The sequence below is a fragment of the Lynx rufus genome, unplaced genomic scaffold (assembly GCF_022079265.1).
Source record: "Lynx rufus isolate CCGP_SWC_20201006 ecotype Redwood Valley unplaced genomic scaffold, mLynRuf1.p SCAF_25, whole genome shotgun sequence".
Lineage (NCBI taxonomy): Eukaryota > Metazoa > Chordata > Mammalia > Carnivora > Felidae > Lynx > Lynx rufus.
Window position 1 is genome coordinate 14,042,408 of NW_025814840.1, and position 25,081 is coordinate 14,067,488.

Here is a 25,081-nt window from a genome sequence, read left to right on the forward strand (position 1 = left end):
TACTATTTTTGATTTAACTTTGTCTCTTTTCCGTGAAAAAAAAAGTCGCGCGATAAGTTCTGTAAAGGTACCAAACAAAGGACTGAAATGGAGTATATAGTGAGCAGGGCAGGGAAGGCCTACCTGAGAAAGGACGTCCAACTTCAGAGTTGAGGCGACACTGTGTACAGAGGTCCTGAGATGGGAACAGGAGAGAGCAGCAGAGAGAGAGAGAGAGAGAGAGAGAGAGAGAGTCCTAAGCAGGCTGCACACTCAGCACAGAGCCCGACACGGGCCTCGATCTCACGAACCGAGAGATAATGAGAGAGAGAGAGAGAGAGAGAGAGAGAGTCCTAAGCAGGCTGCACATTCAGCACAGAGCCCAACACGGGCCTCAATCTCACGAACCGAGAGATAATGACCTGAACCAAAATCAAGAGTCGACTGAGTCACCCAGGTGCCCCGTTAAGATCTTATTCCACGTATGAGAAGCCACTCAAGGGTTTTAAGTGGAGGAGGGACAGTTTCAGGTTTCTGTGTGAAAAATGGACTGAAGTAGGATGACAGGGATTGTTTGAAATGGCCCCAAATCTAAAGTCCCAACCCTGTGCGCCGTAGAGGTGGTAAAGTTGCCTGCGGATTCTCTAAGTGAAACTGTCTGATCATGGAACACTGAAGACTGAAGTCCTTTTGGTCACTCGGTGAGCACCCTTGGATATGATTTAAAAACTCAGTGCTGTAGTGTCCTAATGAAGTTAACGTATCTGTGTGTAAATGTGTTTATTTATGAATTTATAGTCTGTGTGGCACGACATAATGTGAGAATCAGCTGTCAACAACATTGGGTGTTTATTTCCACAGGAAATTGGCTCTTTCACCCATCCTGGCATATGTGTATTTATAAAAGAATGTTTGAAAGCGAAAATAAAATCCTGACCAAAGAAGGTGTTCTCCATTTTTTGGAGCTATATGAGACAAAGGTTCTTCCGTTTTCACCAGAATTTTCTGAGGTACTGACAGCTTCTCCCCACCACCCCGCCACCCCCCCCCCACCCCTGTTCTCATCAAGAGATGAGAGGAAAAGGCATTTGTTGCATCATAAGTGATCTTCAAAAAATCTGTATATTGGGGCTCTCACATAGTAAGTAACACTTTATAGATTTGCATAACGATGCTGCTTCCACAGTTCTGAATCCCTGAATTAGTGTTAGCTATTGTATTAAGCAGAGATCGCCTTTTGAGCTGTATTTATTAGCGTCTATACGTCCATTGATCAGAAATCACACAAAGCGGAGACTGAGAATTATAGCCGTGATTTAAGTCTTACGGTACCGGTGAGTCACGTGATCACTGGGTGCACAGTGATTTACCCCTTATTTAGAGACACCCTAGTAAACTTTCCTGAGGACCTGCTGTCATGTTTTGAGATGTCTCATTTTCCACATTCTCCTGTCCTCCCTGCGCTTCCTAGACTCTTGCTTTTTTGGTCCTATGTCGGGTAATATTTTTGAAAATATAATTTTCCCCCCATTTTATTTTCCGGGCATAGGAGCCTACATTTTCTCTTGAGTATCTTTTTTGTTTTTTTCCTCTGTAACTGTGCTTATTTTCCATCGTGTATTTCTTCTTGGGGTTTGTTTCTTCCTTCTTGGCCCTATATGAACGCTCTTCCTAAGTTTTTATCAGGTGGGAAAATTCTGTAGTTGTTGTGGCAATAGACTTAAGGGACCCTCCAAGGTTAGCATGGAATTAGCCTGCAGGGTAAGAGATCAGCTTTGCATAGACCAGCTCGTCTGCATCGCTACTGGGATATGCAGTTAGGGCAAAGCTGACTTTTCAAAGTTGCAGCTGTAGCTTAACATTAATTACTTTTTTTCTTTTTTCTTTTTTTTTTAGTTTATTATTGGACCATTAATGGATGCACTTTCAGAGAGCTCTCTATATAGCAGGTAAACAGGCAGTATGCAACCTAGCAGCAATGTAGGAATATGTACTTGATGTATAAATTTAACATGTTTGTGAAATAGGACCAGGCAGTTTAATGCATTTGGTACATCTTACGTGTTGCTGAAGAGACATGAAACTTTTTCTTGTTACAACGTCCTTCTGTGTTTGTGGTTCTTCTTGCTCTCTTTCTATTAGCGTATCAAGTGTTCCTTTTTCTCTTATTTCTTACCTTGAACCCTTCCACTCTTGGGCTTCTGGAAAGTATAGGTCACAGAGTTTATTTACTTTCTTCCCCTTGCTCTGTTTTCTGCCCTTTTGCAAATTATAGTGACTTTGGCTAACCAGCAGCTCTGTCTGCTGGGCGGACTTACCCATCTGTGTTCTTTTCAGGGTCGGTCTGTCAGTCTGTCTGTCCACTTGCCTCTCCATCCACGTGAAAAGCCAGGAGTTCACAGCAGCACCTCCGATGCCAATCTGATACCACAGGGCTCACTAACCTTGCCGTTTCCAAATCTGACAGCGGCTGCCATTGTCTAGAATATATCACTTCCTGCCCCCTCTCCACTTTGAAAAGTCAGACAGCGAAAAGTTTGTCATTGTGCGATGGCCTCAGTTTTTCAGCGTTATCTGTACTCTTGAATTATACCTTCAGAATTTCCCCTTGCTTTTGAACTTCCGTTGTCTTTCCAACATCGATGAAGTAAATTTATACTTGCAGGTCTTCTGTTCGGTGTACCTCTAAACAGAAAAACACACACCCACTGCCAGTCTCTTTGAGATGTTTAAGTTAGTTTGTGCTGCTGTTAATATTTAATCCTATTTAATAAATATTGAAAGAACATAGCAATGCTTGATCTGCCAATTAGTTTTCAGATAACTCATTACTATTGAATAGTTCTGTGAAGCAATTAGACAGCTGGAGAGCAGTAAAACCTACTTGGTGCCTCTAAAGGAGCCGGCAGACACATTTATTATGAAATGCCTTCAGTTTTCGCCCACTCTAATGTGTTCAATTAACAGATAATGTCCCTGGCGGAAGCATATGGCAGAAAAAAACCACGACTTTAGTAGACGCGAATAGTTAAATGCTCTTGCAGAAGTAATTAATTACCCATATATGTTTTTCTGGGAATGTTATTTCTTTTATTTAATACTTAAAGATTTGAAATCATTGGATTATATGTTGGAAACAATGAAGTATAATTGAAAATGATCATTTTTAGACTTTTTAAAAACTGACGCTGTTTAGCAAGAGTCCTATATGCGTGTCAGGGAAATTATCGCAAAAAGGAAATTCGCGGCTACTTAGTATGTTACGTTATTAACCCATGTCCGTTTTCCTAGAAGACCCTGATGTTTCTGTAATCAGAAGGAGCTTCAAAATTTCACTGAAAAATAAAATGCAGGTTCAGAAAAAGATGTTTGTTGTTGAAAGACTTTTGAGCCATAGTTCATCTAGTTTCAGTATCCTTATTTGTAAATTTTAAATATTTGTTTCTTTCCCTCATTTGTCTGTAGGTCCCCAGGCCAGCTGATAGGAAGTGGTTCTCCATTGGGACTGAAATTACAGAAGTTTTTAGTCACTTATATTTCTCTTCTTCCAGAAGAAATAAAGAGTATGTGTTGGCAAAGAGTTTTTTAATTTATTAGCTTTAAGGCTTAAAAAATTTTTTTAGCATATTGGTGATAAGCACTATCCTATAACTATTATAATCAATATTATCAAAGTAATTTCCTTGTTTTGGAATTTACCTATTTTGTCAGAATTATACAGGTGTTTATTGTAATTGAGTGCACACTTTTGCCTTTATATATAATACGTAATTACTAGTATTGGCATGAGTAAAGTGGAAGTAATTAAAAAAATTTTTTTTGTTTACACTTGAGAGAGGGAGAGAGAGCAAGCACGAGTGGGGGAGGGGCAGACAGAGGGGGAAACAACCGGAAGCAGGCTCCAGGCTGTCAGCACAGAACTCGACACAGGTCCCAAACCTATGAACCTGTGAGATCATGACCTGAGCCAAAGTTGGACGCTTAACCGACTGAACCACCCCAGGCGCCCCAACATAGAAGTAATTTTAGAATGGGTGCTGCAGTTGGCTGTCTTTTCTAGTTTTCTCTATTTGTTTTCTAAAAATCAGTAAAATTGTTTGAAGAAAGAGAAGCCTGGGTTTAGGAAAAAGTTGTAAACAGAATATCCATTGTGGCAAAACTGCCCGTCTATAGATATGAACTTAAAAGGTCACAGAAACATACAGTTGTTTTATGTAAGACCTTATATCTTAGAAATACCCGTTCACATTGGGGGTTTATTTTCCTTTCTGAGGAGTTAAGTTGATAAGCAAAGAACAAAACCAGTGTTCTTTTGTTTGCTGAGCAGAAAGACTTAACTCTACTTCCTGGGTCCTTTTCACTCGTGGCTTTGTGGCTTGTAAAGTGAACCTGGGTATGAAATATATGCACGTTTCCTTTTGTATTTCATCTGCAAGTATAGCGAAACAAGTGACCGATGGTAATATCTACTTAAAAGTCAGGAGAAAAGGGAAAAGATGATCTGTATATCTCAACTTCAGATTTATGGAAAATTGATTACTTTGATTGCTTTTGTAAAAAATCCGCTCCTGGAGAAGGTAACTCTCAGACGCTGTGTAGTTTGCCCGAAGTCAGCCATACGGAGATTACTGTGCCGACCACATTGGCACATCCCAGATCAGCGCCGAGCGAGGGAGGGGGTGGGGGTCAGCGCCCCCGGGGTTTCAGTGCCTGATGTCTGTGGCCATAGCCAGCATGCAGAGGATACCTGTAAGCATGTCGAATGAATGTGAAATGGAAGCGTGGCCATCGCCGTCTTCTGTGCTGTGAGTGAGGTGTTAGGCAAAAGGGGGAACTTAATTAGTCCCACAAGAGGGCAAGTAAAGTGTTTGTTTACTCAGGTTTTACTTGGTAGTTTTTTAGTCAACAATTTCCAGTGAGTATCTTAAATGTATCTAGTTTTGTGCTAGATACTTTGGAAGATACAAAATGCATGATATTTTATAAATAAGTAGTATAAAGTATTATTTTATAAGTAAAACATGAAACACAAGTTCCTTTCAGCAGCTTCCAAGGATTCCTTAAGTCATTCTATAGGGATGATCAGAGGAAACAGACATTTACGCTAATTGCATGACTTGAAGGTCCTTTAAGAAATCACATATTAGCAGAGAAGGCAGGACAGAGCACCTGATGTTTTTATCTCAAAATAGAAAAATAAACAGTGATTAGATCCATTCTTTTTTTTTTTTGAAAGCTATGAAATGTCTTTTTTTTTTAATTTTTTTCTAATGTTTATTTGTTTTTAAGAGGCAGACTGTGAGCAGAGGAGGGGCAGAGAGAGAGGGAGACACAGAATCCAAAGCAGGCTCCAGACCCTGAGCTGTCAGCACAGAGCCTGATGTGGGGCTCGAACCCACAAACTGGGATGATGACCTGAGCCGAAGTCAGGTGCTTAACCGACTGAGCCACCGAGGCGCCCTGATTAGACCCATTCTTACCCTGTTTTTCTTTAATATCTCCAACAGAAGAATGGCTTTTAACAGTAAAAAGTTGATCTTTTACCTTAAGCTTTTTTTTTTTTTTTTTTTTTTTTTTTTTTACTATAGCTGCATGGTTATCAGAATCTTTACAATAGAGTAGAATACTTAGAGGCATGCAATTTGAAATGACATTGATTTTTTCCAACAGGTTTGTTGAGCTAAAATTCACATACCATAAAACCCTTTTAAAGTGTTCAATTCATTTGTTTTTTAGTACATTCACAAAGTTGTACAACCATTACTTCTAATTCCAGAATATTTTCATCACCCCCCGAAAGAAACTCTATGCCCATCATCAATCAGTTTCCACTAATCTCCTTTCAGTTCCTGTCAGCCACTAATCTCCTTTCTCTACAGGTTTGCCGATTCTAGACATTTCATATACATGGAATCATACAGTATGTGGCCTTTTATTTTATGTCTGGCTTCTTTCATTTAGCATAATGTTTTTACATTAATCCATGATGGGTCATCCAATAATGACCCATGTATCAATATTTCATTCTTTTTTGTGACTGAATAATACTGTACTGTATAGATATCTCACATTTTATTTATCCTTTTATCAGTTGGTAGACATCTGGATTGGTTCCACTTTTGTTTTTTGTTTACTTATTTATTTTTGAGAAGGCGAGTGAGCACAAGCAGGGCAGGGGCACAGAGAGAGGGAGAAAGAGAATCCCAGGCAGGCTCCACGCTGTCAGCATGGAGGCCCCACTCAGTGTCGAACTCATGAACCCTGAGATCATGACCTGAGCCGAGATCGAGAGTCAGATGCTTAACGAACTAAGCCACCCGGGTGCCCTGGTTCCAGTTTTGAATATTATGAATAACTCTCCTGTGCATAGTCACATACACATTCTTGTATGAACGTATGCCTTCAGTTCTTTTGAGTATATGCCCAGGAGAGGAATTGTTGGCTCCTCTGGTAATTCTCCGTTTAACTCATGGAAGAGCTACCCAACTTTTCCATACTGGCTGCACCGTTGTGCACTCCCACCAGCAGTGTGGGAGGGTTCCAATTTCCCTGTGTCTGTGTCAGCACTTGTTACTGTTTATCCTTTTGATTGTAGCCCTCCTCGTGGGTGTGAAGTTCTGTCTCATGGTTTTTGATGTGCATTTTCATACCTAATGACTGCTGACGTTGAGAAGCTTTCCAGGTGCTTATTGGCAACGGTGATATTTTACAACTTTTTCTTTCAGGCAGTTTCCTATTAAAGTGTATTCAGAAGATGTCAAGTAGACATTGGTGTGCCATTCCCATTTTGTTTCTGTCAAAGGCTTTGGCAAATGTCCCACGATGTAAGGCCCTGGGTATCGAAGCTCTTCTTGCTCTCAGGTAATTTACTTCCTGCTCACATACGTTTGTGTGTTCACATATGGTTATCTGCCATAACTTTCCGTCAGTAAATGTTGTTTTCCCCTCTGCTTTCATCTATCGTGAGTGGTTTTGGTTAATACTGGCCTTGGGACTTCTGAGCCCTTAATTTTTATATTAAGTAGTAAAAAACAAAAATCTGTGTATGTGGTTGAGCTTACTTTCTTTTTATGAATTACTGATGTAAGTTTGTGCCATGATACATGCTATTGGATTTTGATGATTTTGAAACAAGGCCAGTAAGGTTCTCTTAAATTACATTGATAATGTAGGAAACTAGAACTAAAATACCAGACGGTAATATTGATTGTAAAGTATTTCAAAAACCGTAAACTACTTATTTGAAAAGTGTCATTTATAGTCTTTGAAAGAGGTATGTTGCATAGTAAATTGAGTTCTAGTAGAGACCTCATGGAAAATAATAGCCTTGAAGTTGCACTGACAGTGACTTTCTGCAATGGGAATCGTAGATACTAGAAATCAGCTTGTCAATATTTACGAGTTATCAGAATTGTCTTTGAGAACATGGAAATGCATTGTTTTTGTTTTTTGACGTCAGGGATGTTCTTCAGTGTACTATGATCACCCATCAGATTCTATTGAGAGGGGCGGCTCAGTGCTACCTTCTTCAGACAGCCATGAATTTGGTAGACGTGGTAAGTTTGTCTTCTTTACTCATGATACTTCAATTTACAAGTCTTTCTCCATGAGCAGGTGTGCAGAAAAGTGTCAACATAGCAGGCCTGTGGTGCTGTCATTAGAAAGCCCTGCTCATAAGGTCAGCCCGGCCCTCGCTCGTGGCTGGGAACTTGGATTTCAGGAGGTTTCCCCCTATCCTCTGGTAAGAGCGATGTACTATGCCTCAGGTGTTTACACACACAGTCGTCTATACTGAACACCTCCTCCTTCTCAGAGTCTGGGATTTTGGTAGGTGCTCTGGAGAGATGGCTGTGTGATCAGCTCCCAGTAAAAACCCGGGGCCATAAGTCTCTTCCCTGGTAGACAACATTTCGCATGTTGTTACAGCTTATTGCTGGAGGGATTAAACCTGTTTCGGGTGATTTCACTGGGGGGAGAGGGGTTTCCTCTTCACATCTTCCTGTAAATCCACCTTCAAGGAATGTAGAGTATCTTTGTTTTTTACAGAGCCACACCACTACGATTGCTAAAAATAGGGGTTAGCAAACTTTTCCCGTGAAGGGCCAGAAAAAGTCCCATTTTTTTAAGGTTCTGTGTGTATCTGTTACAACTTAAAAGCAGCCATAGACAGTTTATAAATAAAGGGACTCTGTACCACTAAAACTTTATTTACCAGCTGCGAGTGGTTTTGCTGACTCCTGGCCTAGAGCAAGGTATCTTAATTCAAGATGTACAGTCTTAAGAGAATGAAAAGACTTAGGTGGTTTTCATGAGGCAGGGTGTCGTTTCATAAAGCAGGGCTTAGAAAAGGAAGCATCACTTTTCGACTTAAGTAATTTCTTATAGAATGTTTTTGTTTTGCTTTTAGACTGTGACCATCTTGTCTTTAAGGTAGTAGCCTTGACTGTAAGGAAAATAGGTGTATAAAATAATCATTGACTTTATATAATGATGTAACGTTTGTAGTCAGTATCTTCATTTCTAAGGTTGAGTATTTTCTATTTAAAAAAATAGCTTTCTTTTGATTTAGCCAGTAATATTCTACTTTAAATAGTATGCTTTGCTTTTACAGTGATTTCATTTTATTTGCTTAAAAATTTTTAAATGATTTTTTTTTTTAACTGCCCTGACACCTTCTCCCCGACTCCCCCGCCATCTTATAGGAGAAGGTGTCACTCTCTGATATTTCAACTTTTCTCATGTGTCTGAGACAAGAGGAGTCCTTAGGACGAGGAACCTCATTGTGGACAGAGGTGAGATTGAAAATAATTTAATGATAAGGTCCTTGAAATGTTATAAAAATTTTTTTCTAATTCACTACTAGTCTCTTATGTAACATACAGTGATGGCTTTGTTATCTACCAATAGAGGTTTTCTTTTTCTTTTTTTTAATGTTTTTTTTTTTTTTTGAGAGAGATAGAGTCCGAGTGGGGCAGGGTAGAGAGAGAGGGAGACACAGAATCTGAAGCAGGTTCCAGGCTCTGAGCTATCAGCACAGAGCCTGACGCGGGGCCCGAACTCACAGACTGTGAGATCATGACCTGAGCTGAAGTCGGTTGCTTAATTGACTGAGCCACCCAGGCGCCCCTACCAACAGAGCTTTTAAAATATTGTATATTTGCTTTGAATGGACCTAACAGTGCAGCTAGGATTCTTATGGGGAGACAGGAGAATGTTGGGGATAGAGACAGACTTACTTAGAAGAGAAGGTAGGGCTCGTGGGCAGATCTCGAGTCTGGATGAGTTGTATTAGGAGTCACGATAACTCAAAAACAGGAACACAGACCTCCTCTTTTGGTTTTTGTTCTGTCCGTTAATGGCAGTTCCATCTACCCATTTGCCCAAGTCTCGCATTTTGGTAATTCCTGATTCTTCCTGACTTTATGCATCAAACCCACCATGAAATCCTCAGTGCCTTTCCTTTTCTGCCACCCTTGCTCTTGTGGAGACCCTTAACTAGTACTGCCTCACCCGCAACAGCCTTGGCAGCCTCGGGGTGCTACTGTGGCCTCACGGTGCTCCTTTTGTCCGTGCGGTCTTCATTGGTCTGCTTCCTCCTCTTTGTTTTGTCTGAAACCATGGGACTCCATCCACACTACTCACGTCAGCTCATATGATGGGTCTAGCTGGTTGAATTCTAATCTTATACAGTTCTACAGTTTTTGAGGACAGGGAGCTTTTTAAAAAAAGATTTATATTTCTCCCAATTACTGAGATTACCGAGGGCAGGGATGTGATTAATTTATTTTAGAAAGCAAGTTTGTCTATGTATGCTCAGAAACAAGAGAAATCAACTTGAACCATGTTAAAATAATTTAGGTGTGAAATCATGAGGGCATAGAGTAGGGTAATGGAATGAAGAAGGAGGAGAAAATCGGGGCCTTTAAAAATGAGAATTTCATCATATTTTCTTGATCACACTGCATCTCATTAGGTGGAATCTGAAAAATACAGAAGCATATAAAGAAAATAAAAATAACCTGTAATGCCTGCAACCAAATTAAATCCATAACTTTTGCCTTAATTATTAATGTTTTCAGTATATGTATTCTCAGTCTTGCTTTCTCACCTCATGTACATATAATAACATAGTAGGGGCGCCTGGGTGGTTCAGTCGGTTAAGCGTCCGACTTGATCTCAGTTCAGGTCTTGATCCCAGTGTTGTGAGTTCAAGCCCTCGCGCTGGGTCCCATGCTGGGCATGCAGCCTACTTAAAAATAAAATAAGGTAAAATAAAATAAGATAAAATAAATATTAATATGTGTGATTTTCTAAACAAAGTTACAATTATGCTGTTCCGAATTTTATTTTTCATCTTCACGTACATTTGAGCATTTTAACATGTTGCTAAATAATCTTCCACCATGTGATATTTAAAATTTCAGGTGATTAAATCTTTTAGAATTTATTTATTTATTTATTTCTATTTTTTTTATTTTTCAATGTTTATTTATTTTTGGGACAGAGAGAGACAGAGCATGAACGGGCGAGGGGCAGAGAGAGAGGGGGACACAGAATCGGAAACAGGCTCCAGGCTCTGAGCCATCAGCCCAGAGCCCGACGCGGGGCTCGAACTCACGGACCGCGAGATCGTGACCTGGCTGAAGTCGGACGCTTAACCGACTGCGCCACCCAGGCGCCCCTCTTTTAGAATTTATTTAATCAGTTCTTTTTGTTGGACTTCTGTGTCAGATCTTATCATTTCATCTAGAAGTATGTGCTGCTAAAAGATAAAGACTTTAAAAGGGGCTAAATAGGGGCACCTCGATGGCTCAGTCGGTTAAGCATCCGACTTTGGCTCAGGTCATGATGTCGTGGTTCATGGGTTCGAGCCCCGTGTCAGGCTCTGTGCTGACAGCTCAGAACCTGGATCCTGGTTTGGATTCTGTGTTTCCCTCTCTCTCTGTCCCTACTTGACTCACACCCTGTTTCTCTCTCTCTCTTTCTCTCAAAAAATGAATAAATCATTAAAAACATTTTTTTTAAAAAGGGCTGAAATAGGCTCTTATCATACCTAAAAATGTTCACGATAATTTCTTGATTTCAAATATTCGGTGTTTAAATTTCTCCAGATGCCCAGTAAGTGTGTTTGTACTTTGCTTTTTGTTTGTTCAAATGTTCAGCTTTGTTCAAGTATTCAAATGAGGTCCCTTCATGGCATTGATGTGTACAGTTTGTAAATTGTGGTGGATCCATCTGAAATTTATCTTGGGACATGGTATGAATGGTAAGGTTTCAGTGAGAAAATGCGTGTGAAAATGCTTCAGACTATGCTTGATCCACACTGAGTCTGACACGCTCTGCCATTTTTGTCCTTTCCCCTCTGACCAGCCGGATGCTTGTTTTATTTGTCAGCAAGGAGCCCCCCTTAGATTTCTTAATTAGTTCCACTTATTTTCTCCATTCTCTGAGTCATTCCTATGTCTTCATCTTTTTCCTTCTTTTTAACTTTCTTTTGGTCTGTTTGCTTATCCCTTAATGTCTTGGTTTGCTGAAGACTCTCGTGTGCACACTTTGCACACACTGGACTCCGTGCTAAGTTTTGGAAATTCGTGGTCAGCAAGATACACATGGCCGCTGTCCTCACAAAGCTTACAGGCTGGTGGTTTATCTGAACCCAAACTTTAATTCTTTCTGTTTAAAAATAGAAGCAAATATGTATATATGTACCTTAGCTTAGTTCTGGCTATAGTGCATATGGGGTAGTGTCCTCATTGCAGTAGCAATCTCTATTATGTTGAATCACGTAAAATCATTGATATTCGGTCAGTTTTAACCTGTGGAAATGGCATTTCCCTATAGCTCAACCTAAGTAATTTTTAAAATTCAAGGGCAGTATTAGGTTCACAGAGAAACTGAACAGAAGGTGCAGAGAGGTCCCCACACCTCCTCACCAGTCCCCTCCTCCTCCCTCTCTATTATTAACATCTTGCGTTAATGGGATATATTTGTTATGATTGATGAGCCAGTATTGATACATGATTATTAACTAATGTCCATAGTTTACATTGGGGTTCACTCTTTGTTTTGTATATTTCATGGACTTTGGTAAGTGTGTAATGACACAAATACCATTACCCTATCACACCGATGAGTCTCACTGCCCTAAAAATCCCCTGTGCTCCACCTACTTGTCCCTTTCTTCTCTCCCCCCAGCCCCAAACCCTGGGCAACCACTGATACTTTCTCTGCATCCATCGTTCTGCCTTTTCCGGAATGTCCTCTTACTGGAATCCTATGCTGTGAAGCCTTTTCCGATTAGCGTCTTTCACTAAGAAATATGCATGTCTTTTCATGGCTTGATAGCTCACATCTTCCTATCACTGAATAACATTCCGTTGTCTGATATACCACTGCTCATTCATTCATTCACCTCCCGAAAGACACCTCAGTTGTTTTTAAATTCTGGCAATTATGAATAAAGCTGCTCTAAACATTAACATACAGGTTTTTATATGGACATAACGTTTTAACTCATTTGAGTGCATACCAAAAGGCACAGTTGCTGTGGATTATGTTAAGAGAATGTTCAGTTTTTTAAGGAGAGCCCGAATTGTCTTCCAAAGTGGCTGTACCATTTTGCATTCCCACGAGCAGCGAAGGAGACTTCTGTTGCCCCACATCCTTATCAGCGTTTGGTGTTGTCAGTGGTTTGAACGTTAGCCATTCTGTGAGGCGTGTGGTGGTATTTTGTTTTTTAATTTGCAGTTCTCTAGTGATGTGATGCTGAACGCCTTTTCATATGCTGTTTGCTCTTTGTGTATCTTCTTTGATGAGGCGTTTGTTCAGATCTCTGCCTATTTGTAAAAATCGGGTTATTTGTTTTCGTAACGGTAAGTTCTTTGTATATTTTGGATACCAATCTTTTACCAGAAATGTGTCTCTTGCAAATAGTTTCCTCCCAGTCTGTGGCATCTTCTTGTTTCCTTGACAGTATCCAAATAAACGTTTGAGACTTGTATTTTAATGGGAAATCAAGGGAACCTGTCTCCCAGAGACTGCTAGGTAGATGCCATTTTAAATCATAATTCTGACATGAAAACTCTTTGAAGAAGACAGCATTCTGAGTCTTGTGACAGATTTGATGGAAGGAAGAAACAGATATGAATTTGAGTTTACTTGTCTGTCGGTTATTTTGTCATAGTAGGATGCCGCTTGTGGGAAATGCAAGATTTGGAAAACCTCACACGTTTTACAGCAGTAATTAAGAAACGTAGCCTGACCAGTGTGAGAGGAATATAAAGAAAAAGTATATTCTGTTGAGAGATCAGTATCCTCGCTGGCCTCCCTGTGAGATTTTACAGTTCTCTGACTTGATAATAAAGACCTACACATTGGTGTTTCTGAACTGCTCATTCATTGGCACCTATGGGATGTTGGTTTTAGTCTTGACTGATTCATTCACTCATGAAGTTTGTCTTTGGTCAGGTGATGCATCACGGTCTCCTTGCATGTAATTTTGGATGACCTCAATAAGGAGAAAATTCTAAGAAAATTCTTATTTTTTAGAAAGACTTATTCATAATGATTGTCTTCGTATTTAAATTCGTATGTTGTGGGGCACCTGGTTGGTTCAGTCGGTTAAGCGTCCGACTTTGGCTCAGGTCACGATCTCACGGTCCGCGAGTTCAGGCCCCGCATCGGGCTCTCTGCTGACAGCTCAGAGCCTGGAGCCCGTTTCAGATTCTGTGTCTCCCTCTCTCTCTGCCCCTCCCCTGTTCATGCTCTGTCTCTCTCTGTCTCAAAAATAAATAAACGTTAAAAAAAAAATTTAAAAAAAATTCGTATGTTGAATGTGTACAGTAAGAGATGTGCTGTAAAAGGAAAACCTAGAACATAATTAGATTTCAAAACAGAATTCACAATTATGTGTGATCAAAGTTGAATTCTGTGACTTGTAGTTTTGTACATCTTCCAAAAGATGTAATGGGAAAGGACTAGTATTTCTCTTTTTAATTCATACATTTCCAAAGGTATGTATGATAGAAAGTAGCCTTGTCAGGAAGGTGGGAACTTTAATTACAACTTAATACATTCATTCTGCATTCTTTCAAACATATCTTTATTTTTGTATGTGAAGTTGGAATGAATTTTAAGGTTGTAATTTGTTTTACGTAATGTGTCACTTTTCACAGAGATGTTCTTTAGAAGACCCTATCAAAATGTGTACTATATATTAGGTACTTAAAAAAAATTTTTTTTAAGTTTGTTTGTTTTGGGAGAGTGTGGGCGTGCCTGTTGGCCTGTGAGCATGGGAGGGGCAGAGGGGGAGAGAGAGAGAGAGAGAGAGAGAGAGAGAGAGAGAGAGAGAAAATGAGAATGAATCCCAAGTAGGCTCCATGGTGTCAGTGTAGAGCCCTATGCGAGGCTCGATCTTACAAGCCGTGAGATCATGACCCGAGCCAAGATCAAGAGTTGCACGCTTAATGCACCAAGCCACCCAGGTGCTGCCGTTCTTTAAAAATTCTTGCCTGTTCTCTGGGCTGATGGCTCAGAGCCTGGAGCCTGTTTCCCATTCTGTGTCTCCCTCTCTCTCTGCCCCTCCCCCGTTCATGCTCTGTCTCTCTGTCCCAAAAATAAATAAACGTTGAAAAAAAAAAAATTCTTGCCTGTTAATGAAGTTTACGCACTCTCTGAGGGAGGTTGAAACACCCACATGTGTATATACACAGATACCTACATATATATACATATACACATTTTTTTTTCTATCTGCACTATTCTCTGTAGAACTCCATCATGACTAAATATTTTATTACTTTGTTGTGTTCAGTTATTTAAATTCAGTTTATTGTGGAAGAAATAAAAATTGGCTTAGGGCAATTAGAAACCCTTTGTTCAGGTAGGTTTTTAAAATAAAAACTATTTTTTCTTCCTAGCTCTGTGATTGGTTGCGTGTTAATGAAAACTGTTTCAGGAGAGCCTCAGATTGTAGTTGCATTGGACTTCCTGAGACGTCCTCTCTAAATATTTACGTGAAGAACCTAGTTCAAGAGTATATGAAGTCACCTGCTTTGGGAAGTAAGTCTGAAATCATTTATATGGATTGGTATCACCAAATTGTCTTCAAAGGACTTTTAACTACTTTTTCAGATCAAGATACACGCTTAACGAAGAAATGCGTGATTTACTGGTATCCAACTCCTATTTTCAGCCAGATGTGAATAATGGAATGTAAAAATACGTTTCCTACTTGTACTTTATCTGTTCTAGGACTTGAGGTTTTCAAACTATTTTTGTATGTTTTAAGAAACTAGTAGGTTGCCAAAGTAGGAATTGGACACAAATTTATTCTATAATTACTGAATCTTCACAGGCTCCATACCGCCTATGTGTTTTTAGAGCCTCTGTCAGTGGAAATATTTGTAGATAAATATGGGTAGCTTTTATGTGTTTGTTTTCAAAACATCACATGTAATATGAACTGATTTTGAAAAGTAGTTTTAGAGAAAAGTTATGTTTGAAAGGGTGGTTTTGTTAGTTTTTTTCTTTTTACCAGATACTTAGCCGATATCAATTTTCCAACTTCTTTGGGGAAATGTGTAAGACTACATAAGGGAAGAACTATTAGCAGATTCATTAATTAGGATTCTTCTTACATTTCTAATGCTTCTTCATTAAAGTCGTTAGGGATAATTTGGGTAAATTACATCTTTGAATTTAACGTGTCTTAAATTTCCTAGCGTTGTCTCAGACTAAGTTGTGTTCATGTACTGATTTCTCTGATCATGGAATAGGTTTTAAACGATCAGATGATTATCCTTCCAAAATATGTGAGTTCATCTCTTCTTCCTTCGTAGAATATTTCTCTTTTGTATTTTATTCTATGTCTAATAATTCTGTGCTGTTACTTGGAGGATTCTTTTGTTAGGCCTACAAAAGTAAATAAATTTTAGTTCCTACTAGAGTAAACACACGTTAAGCTCCCTGAAATATCTATAGAACTTGTTTTATAATTTAGAGTATATAACAGTGTCAGATCTGATTAGATACTCAAAATCGGATGAAACGATATTTTTAGAATTTCTTTAATATTTCTAGAACTTAAAATATACTATTTAATATATAACATGCTATTTTAAGTTTTTAAAAAAATTAAAACTTGATTTCAAGTGCAAAGGAAGCATTTGTGTTTGTTTTAATATTTTTGTTTGTTTGATTTTTTTTTTAATTTTTTTTTTCAACGTTTATTTATTTTTGGGACAGAGAGAGACAGAGCATGAACGGGGGAGGGGCAGAGAGAGAGGGAGACACAGAATCGGAAACAGGCTCCAGGCTCTGAGCCGTCAGCCCAGAGCCCGACGCGGGGCTCGAACTCACGGACCGCAAGATCGTGACCTGGCTGAAGTCGGACGCTTAACCGACTGCGCCACCCAGGCGCCCCTGTTTGTTTGATTTTTAATGCCCTTGGCTAAGTGCCTTTATGAAGTTTAATTGACAGCTACTGGGCAGTTCTGAGACCAAATGAATAAATTCCAAAGCAAACGATATTTATCTTGAGTTTCTGAACGTAAGATACATATAATATTCACATTCGTTTTTGTATAAAGACTCATTGGCCAAAACACTATTTTCAGTCAGGTTCTACATCTAAAGTAGCTTTTTCTTTGGCTTTTGGTATATAGTTAGTACAGGTAGCTTTCATACTATTGATTCAGCAAGCACATATCACGTGTTTTCTAAGTGCCAGGCATCGGAATTACAGAGATAAAAGCTGTATCCCTTGCCCTCAGAAGGAGCATCATCTAGCAAGGAAGTTGATAAGTAAGCAGATAATCCTAGCACAGTGCCTTGAAAGCCATAAGCACTGGGATGGGGAGCCTGTACGAGCAGTTGTCTGCTTAGAACAGGTAGACCAGCAGAGGTAGCGGGACGTCACACCAGGTGGGTGACGTCTGACGTGTGAATAGAAATTAAGGTGAAAAGAGGGAAGGAGCAGCCCACAAGGCTTGGATGAACTTGCGTCCGGGGAGCAGAAAGTAGGCAGGCCACTATCCATCTGTGTATTTGTATATCTGTGTATCTTTCATCTGTGTATTTATGACATGGAGCTCAAGAAAGAATGGTAAGAGGTAAGGATGGATATGAGGTACACACACACACACACACACACACACACACACACACGCTGTGTTGTTCACACGATACCTAAGACAATAGGACAGAGCAACAACAAAAACCACACAGAACCAGCATCACCTACAAACAAACAAAAATGTTAAAGATCAGAAATTACAGAAAGTGCAACAGTTTGGAAATAGCACCAAAGGCTTGTCAGAACTTGGATGTGCTAAGATTAACCAGAATGTGAAATACATTTGAAGAAATTTATACTGAAATCAAGCGGTCCTCAGAAAGGATATTTGATAGGTGAAGATTTTGAGGTTAATGTGCCTACTTAAAATGTAACTAAGAAATGTAGAACTATGGAATAACCCCAAAGTAGTATATTGCAGTTGTACAACAAATGATAAAAACAGCTTTGAGGTATAATTGATGTATGTTAAACTGCTCATACGTAAGCTGTACGGTGTGATGGGTTTTGACCTATGTATATATGAAACCACCAGCATAGCAAGGTGTGACGAACATAACTGTCAGGCTCAGAAGTGTTTTCGCACCCCTTTATAATTCTTACCTCCTGCTTCTACCTCTTTCTCCTCCAAGCACAGACGAGCCCTGATGTGCTCTCAAGACATCGGATTAGTTTGCATTTTCTAGAATTGCACTCTGTTTTTAAAATTCATGGTGGCAAGGTTTGGTGATTCGGGGCTAAGTTGCATTAAGGTGATTAATAATAGCCAGCGATTCTTTTGTTTCCTTAAAACCACTGTTGCCTCCACTTTTCTACCTCCAGGGAGAGAAAACGGAGCATAAATAGGAATTCTCTGCCAGTTGTTTGCAGAGTATGGTTTCCAGATCAGCCATGCCAACATCACCTGGAAACTGTTTCGAAATACAAATTCTCCAGCTCTATCCCAAACCTGTTGAATCAAACTCTGGGTAGGAGCTCACCCTCTGTATTAATAAAGTCTCCAGTTATTTTGAAGTTTGAGACCCACTGCACTGAAGCATGGATCTGCTTAGTATGGTGACAAAGTACTCAGGAAGCAACCTGCCGCAAAATTCCCTGCGAAGGTGTGCCTTCCTCTGGAGGAGTAAGGCGCCCAGTTATTACTGGCCTCGTACTGTGGCCTTCCTTGACAGCAGAAGGCATTAAATATCCACTAAACTTCTCATTTACAACCTTCCCTTTCGGTATCCAAGGTGAAAAATTGCTCAAGAATTCAGACAGGATCTGTGCTTCTAGAACTGTGCTCTTGGTATTTTGCCGGAGGAAGTGAGAACTGTCAGGGTAGCCACTTTGAGGACCCAGCATGTGCTGTTCATACCAAAACGTGTAGTATTTACATCCAAAGGCTTCCTGCTCACATGCTGTGTAAGTGGAGAAGATGCTTAAGGGCCACTGCGATTTGGAAAGGTTTCCTTCTTAAATAGCACCCCCACCCCTTCCACCTCCTGTGAGGTCAAGGGTATCTGATTATATAAATGCTCTTCAAAATAGAGGGAACTAAAAAAAAAAAGAAGAAGATAGAGGGAACTGAAGAGCGTATTGGCATTTGATTTCATTTTAGTCTGTGTTTATAAATGAATTTTCAGTGTAAATGTGGGATGTAAAGCATTAATGAGAGAAAAAATGTTGCAGAGAATAAGTTTGAATAACTCATCTTTACACTGATAAATGTGGCTTCCTTAATTTTTCTAGATAGCACCAACATTGGGATTTTTTTTAATAAATATGAGCAGATTTTTTATTGACGGCAACTAAGTGCCATTTATAAGATTTTTTAAAATATCTAACAAAGTTTTTCCTTTTGTTGTATTTTTTAACTGAGTTCTCCTACATGCAAGCATGTTTTTACCGTTGTCCATCTTCTGTACTATTCCAATAAATTTGTATCAAAATAAATTATCCCCAAAATATATTAGAGTGTTTAAGAAAATGGTTTAAGTATTTAAACTCCTGGGCTGGAAAACTAGATCTCTTGCCAAAAATTTTCTTGGAAATTGAGGTGAAAAGTGTGACCTCACTATAGTAATACACCACGAATAAAGAAGAAATCTTCTCTTCATGCCTTATTTTAATTTAACTGGCTTTCAGAGATGGGAAATACTCATTTTATCTGTTAACCATGTTCTCTCTTCCAAAACTTATTCTAGAAACTTTGCATGTATTTTTATAATAAACCCAAGGAAAGTCTTATTTGTTAGCTTGATTTCATAGAAAGTGATCTAAACTTTTTTTTTTTTTTAAGTGTAGTTGACACACAGTGTTAGGTTAGTTTCAGCATAGACCTAAGTTTTCTGAGAGGACGAGCAGTTAGTTATTCCAGGGTCCCACAGCTAACGAGCACAGGACTCGGGTTCAGACGCACGTCTGAAGCTCCAGAGCCTTTGTGTCCATACCTATTCCATCCTCCTCCTGGTTGCATTTTAGGGAATTTTCTTCTCTCAACTGAAATACTAGAATTGTCTCTTAACCCATCCACTTGAATCTCCTCTTGCTTCCCCTACAGTCTGTCTCCCACATTGTGCCTGGAGAAATCTGTTCAAACTACTAATTTGGATCTACAGATGTTTCCTCCCTTTGTTTTATATGCCTTCACTTTAACCTCCAGTGGCTTCCCTTGCCTTTAGGGTCAAGACAGGAATTCTTTGCATGGCCTGCTCAGTCTTCTGGTCTCTTCCCTGGCTGTTTCTGCAACCTCATCTTTGGCACTCCTTGCACTTGTGAGTCCCTGCTACATGGGCGCCCCTCTATCTCCTGGAGCACGGCTTGCTTCAGAGGACCCTTGATGTGCTCTTCCTAACTTGGGAAGGCCTTGCATCCCTTCAACTACTGTACTCTTTCCCAGCCTTTGTGCTCAGCCTACTCGTTCTTCAGGGCACTTTCACTTTACTGCCCAGAAAGAGGAGAGCATAGCCTCCTAGTGTGCACTTCCCTCGTGACATTTTACACCAGTCACTACAGTTGTCATTTTACCTTTCATTGTTCTTTGACGAATGTTTTTCTCCTCTACTGCAACGTAAATTCCGTTAGCACAGGAGCCATTGTGTCTTCAGCACCTAGGTCAGCTCCTTTATCTGTGTCCTGCAGAAGGCATTGGTTTTGTTTTATTTATTTTTTAATGTTTATTTTTGAGAGAGAGAGAGAGAGAGAGAGCATGAGCAGGAGAGGGGCAGAGAGAGAGAGAGGGAGACACAGAATCTGAAGCAGGCTCCAGGCTCTAAGCTGTCAGCACAGAGCCCGATGCAGGGCTCGAACACACGAACTGTGAGATCATGACCTGAGCTGAAGTGGGATGCTTAGCTCACTGAGCCACTCAGGTGCCCCTGTTTGTTTGTATTTAAACACGTATAACGATGAGCTATACTGTAAGGTGTTGTCCTGCATTTCATCTCAGCTCTTATAATCTGATATTGATAAGACATAATCATTTGGCTGTTTTGTTTTGAAACCTCATCTTTGAAGGATTTTGTTAACACTTTGCAAACCTTGACTATTATTATTCAAGCAGGAGAAAACTGCTTTATGCCTGACTGGTTTGAAGCCAAGCTTGTTGCAATGATGGTCTTGTTGGCTGTAGATGTGGAAGGAATGAAGTCTCAATACAGGTAAGTGTTTCCAAGCTAAAAAAAAAAAAAAAAAAAAAAAAAAAGGCTAATCAAATTTATGGTACCTGTTCCGACTTTTCCATGATTATTTGTATGGAGTTGATCACAGGGTATTAAAAGAAGAAACTAGAGCATTGTCAGTACACTAAAGAAATGCCTAAAATTAACAATAAATTAATATGAATAGGGCCTTATTAGCTTTTAGGTTAGTAAGTTCAGCTGTTCAAGAAGGTCAGAAACACTATATACAGTAATCACTGGTTTTATATAAGAATATTAGAACAGATTTTAAGATTCTCGCATATGATTGGGTAAAGAAATTTACTGGGTTGGTCAAACCCAACACATTTGTAAAATGTGTACTTTTTATTAACGTAATAAAGATAAAGCGATCTCATTTATATTTTGAAAATGTGCGCAGATCAGTTCTCACCAGATTATGATTGTTGCAGAAAGCAACTTCCACTTGCTAGTGTATTTGCATGATATGCAGTTAATTCGATTAACATCAAATCTCTTTTCTAGACAAAGCTTTAGTACTAAAGTTGGTTATGATGTTTTTTTTTATAAATCCTTAATTCTTTGTATTTTTTGTTAACATCTCATTTCCTTGGCTAGCATATGTTTGTTTTGTTTTGTTTTTAAATTATTGTAGCAGGGTCTCAGCATTTTAATTTCCAAATGAATTGGGTATAGGATTCCCTTTATACTTGTGCTTGAAGTTGAGTGTGGAACGTTCTTCCCTGTGCTTTCTTTGTGAGTGCAATGCTGTACTCCCTGAGAAAGCACAGACTGGAGAGGTCAGCGAAGAGGCCGGAGGGAGAGATCAGTCCTAACAGGTGCTACGTGTCTGCATCATCTAGAAGACTAATTCTGTCTAACTGAATCCATTAGTTATATAACCAGTTCCGCAAGTTATAGATGGAAACGAATTTCTTCATGGTTTTGAAATGCTTGATTTGGGCATGTCTTTTAATATCTAGTGAAAAGCGGAGAACACAGAATGTATTAAGGATATTCTTAGATCCTCTTCTGGAATCCCTTATGAAGTTGGGCACAAATGCCTACATGCCCTTGCTGAAAACTGACAGATGCCTGCAGTTGCTGGTGAAGTTATTGCACACTTGCATGTTGAAAGGTTCCAGTACCCAAGATGGTGAGGACAAATGGTTTCTGTTGGTGTCTTGCTTGGTATATTGTTGGTGTTTGGAATGAGAGGACATTCCTGACTCTTTGAAATAAGAGGATTACTTTATGCATTCAGCAGATATCGACTATTTCCCGGTGGTACTGGGGATCCAGCAGTGAAGGTACAAGCCCCCTGCCCTCATGGAGCTGACAACAAAGCCTTTACATATGTGCCAGTTACTGTTGATTTTACAACTTGATCTTCTTTGCTTGTCTTTTTTTTTTTTTCCATTTATGCTCAGTCATTGATTTCCAGACCATGAAAATGATCCCTATTTCACATATGTTACAGCAAGATCCCTTTCTCATGGCCACTATGATAGATGTTGCAGAAATTAAGCTAAAGCGTGAGAATGGTAGTCATTTTATAAAGAGTTGTTTGCAAATACATTGGTCTCTAAGTACCTTTTTTTTTTTCTTTTAATCTTTATTTTTCAGAGAGAGAGAGAGAGAGAGAGCACGAGCAGGGACAGGGGGCAGAGAGAGAGGGAGACACAGAATCTGAAGCAGGCTCCAGGCTCTGAGCTGTTAGCACAGAGCCAAATGCAGGGCTTGAACCCATGAACCATGAAATCATGACCTGAGCCGAAGTCAGATGCTGAACTGACTGAGCCACCCAGGTGCCCCTCTAAGTACCTTTTTTTTTTTTTTAATTTTTTTTTTTTAACATTTATTTTTGAGACAGAGAGAGACAGAGCATGAATGGGGGAGGGTCAGAGAGAGGGAGACACAGAATCCGAAGAGGCTCCAGGCTCTGAGCTGTCAGCACAGAGCCCGACGCGGGGCTCGAACTCACGGATGGCGAGATCATGACCTGAGCTGAAGTCGGCCGCTTAACCGACTGAGCCACCCAGGCGCCCCTCTAAGTACCTTTTAAGTAGAAAATAATTCATACAGAAAGTGTAGTGGTAATGGAAACGTTGAGTTCGTCTCTCCTCAAACAAAGATACATGCAGAACAGTAGCTAGAAACCACAGACACTAGAGACAAGAATATTCATGGATGAGCCTTGATTCCCAATCCGTTCTCAGCAGTTTCACTTAGCATTTTAGAAATTTGCTGTGTGAAAATCCTAGAGAAGCGCTGCTGTGAGGCAAAGCCTGAGGAAAACACTGATGGGATTATATTTTAATGTGTGGCCTGTGAACTTTTAAAGCCAGTTTCCAAATTCTGATATTTTTGATACTGGCAGCAGAATCAGGTGCTGGACGCATGTAATGGTAACTTTTTATAAGCTTTTCAACTCGCTAAGGCCATAAATTTGGGTTCCTTTGACATGTGTTGACTGTTTGTACTAAGCTCAGTGCTTTCAAGTGCAGGACTGGGTCATAGGCACCATTTGGAAAACTGTGGTATTTGACACACACACGAGTGTGTGATGTTATATGTAAGTTACGATGCCCGATAATCAAACACCCGTGAACTTACTACCCAAGCTAAGAACGATGTTACCTGTTACCCCCCAGTCCCCTCTGTTTGCCTCCTAACTTTGACTTTTGTCTTTATCACTTCCGTGCACTTTAAAAAATGGGTTTATTTCATCTGTAGGTATTCCTCAACAACGTACTGTCCAGTTTTCCTGCTTTTGAGCTTTACAGAAATGTCGCTTCACCGTAGGAAGTCTTTTGTAACTTTTCCCACTTCACGTGTTTCTAAGCTTCCTCCACATCCTTTGTTAGACTTCGTTACTTTCCCCGTTGTGTAATCTTTCGTATGATGGCACCGCTATTTATGCGCTTTCCTAGTGCTGGACGTTGGAGTGTGGCTATGACTGTCACATGTGTGCTGCCACCAACGTTGTGTACTGGTTCCTAGGGTACTGGTTCCAGCGTTGTGTACTGGTTCCTAGGATACATGCACATTCAGCTTTATAAGGTCGTGAAAAGTGTCTTTCTTTCCAGTTTCGCGTCCCTAAATGCGTACACGCTTTATATTCTTTCCCTCAGAATGTCAGTGTTCCTGTTGTACCTCAGGCATATCTCTCTTTACGTCACCAAGGAAGAGCCAGGGAAATACTGATTTTGATAGCCGTTGGCTTCCATTTGACTGGTAAACCGTATCAAGCTTTGTTAACTGTAACTAGACCTTAATCCTGAAAGATTTCTTTTATGAAGGAAGAGGAAAATGGAAAAGAGTTATTTCCATTTTATAAATGAGGAAACAGTCTGGGAATTAATTACCAGTACCAGGGGCAGTGAAGAAATAAGGGTAAAGTCAGAAATACCCAGGTAGACTTACTGTGAGCTGCTGGGATTGAGGCTTGGCAGTATGCTCTTTGGGGCAACTTTGACCGAATTGTGTTTTAAATCATTTATTTAAAGTTTGTTTATTTGTTTTGGAGAGAGAGAGAGCCAGCGCAAGTGGGGGAAGGGCAGAGAGAGAGGGAGAGAGAATCCCAAGCAGGCTCCTCAATGTCAGTATAGAGCCCAATGTGGGGCTCAATCTCATGACCTGAGCTGAAATCAAGAATTGGACACCCAACTGACTGAGCACTGAGGTGCCCTGTGTTTAAAATTTTTAAAATTTGGGGCCCATGGGTGGCTCAGTCAGTTAAGCATCAAGTGGAAGCAAGTGGGAGAGGGGCAGAGAGAGAAGGAGACAGAATCCCACGCAGGCTCCACGCTATCAGCACAGAGCCTGACGTGGGGCTCCAACTCAAAAACTGTGAGATCATGACCTGAGCCAAAATCCAAGAGTTGGACGCTTAACTAGCTGAGGCACCCAGGCGCCCCTGTTGATTTTTTTTTTCCAATTTCCTTCCTGTTTTTTGTTTGCTTCTGTCTGCTTGCTTTTAGTTTATTTTGCCTATTTAAAAAAAATTAAGGTGGAAGTTTAGGTTGTAGATTTTAGATCTTTTTGACAATGACCTCTCATGCTATAATTTTTTTTTTAAGTTTTGCTTTAATTGCATCCCAAAACTTTTGGTGTGTTGTATTTCAGTGCAAAGTATTTTCTAACTTTTCTTGAGACTCTCTCTTTTACTCGTGAATCACTTAGAAATGTGTTTGGAGATTTTCTTATTATCTTTCTGTTATTTTTACTCTATTCTAGGCAGAGAGCATACTTTGTACACTTTTCAGTTTTTACAACTTCATTAAGGTTTGTTTTATGATCTAGGGTATGGTCTGTCTTAGCTCCTGTTCCATGCGCACCTGGAAAAAATGTGTATTCTGCCGTTGGTGGGTGGAGTGTCCTATAA

The 25,081-nt window shown here is 39.8% G+C and overlaps 1 protein-coding gene across 1 annotated transcript in view; it reads left to right on the top strand.

Moving 5' to 3' along the window:
* The window catches only part of TARBP1 (TAR (HIV-1) RNA binding protein 1), a 90,387-nt gene that overhangs the window by 9,944 nt on the left and 55,362 nt on the right, over positions 1 to 25,081 (top strand). Inside the window, exons 4-12 of the mRNA XM_047088594.1 lie at positions 841 to 989; positions 1,876 to 1,928; positions 3,445 to 3,542; positions 6,705 to 6,840; positions 7,439 to 7,535; positions 8,682 to 8,771; positions 14,898 to 15,039; positions 20,595 to 20,694; positions 21,678 to 21,850. Of these exons, the coding sequence (XP_046944550.1) occupies positions 841 to 989; positions 1,876 to 1,928; positions 3,445 to 3,542; positions 6,705 to 6,840; positions 7,439 to 7,535; positions 8,682 to 8,771; positions 14,898 to 15,039; positions 20,595 to 20,694; positions 21,678 to 21,850 (1,038 nt within the window). The remainder of the gene's footprint in view (positions 1 to 840; positions 990 to 1,875; positions 1,929 to 3,444; positions 3,543 to 6,704; positions 6,841 to 7,438; positions 7,536 to 8,681; positions 8,772 to 14,897; positions 15,040 to 20,594; positions 20,695 to 21,677; positions 21,851 to 25,081) is intronic.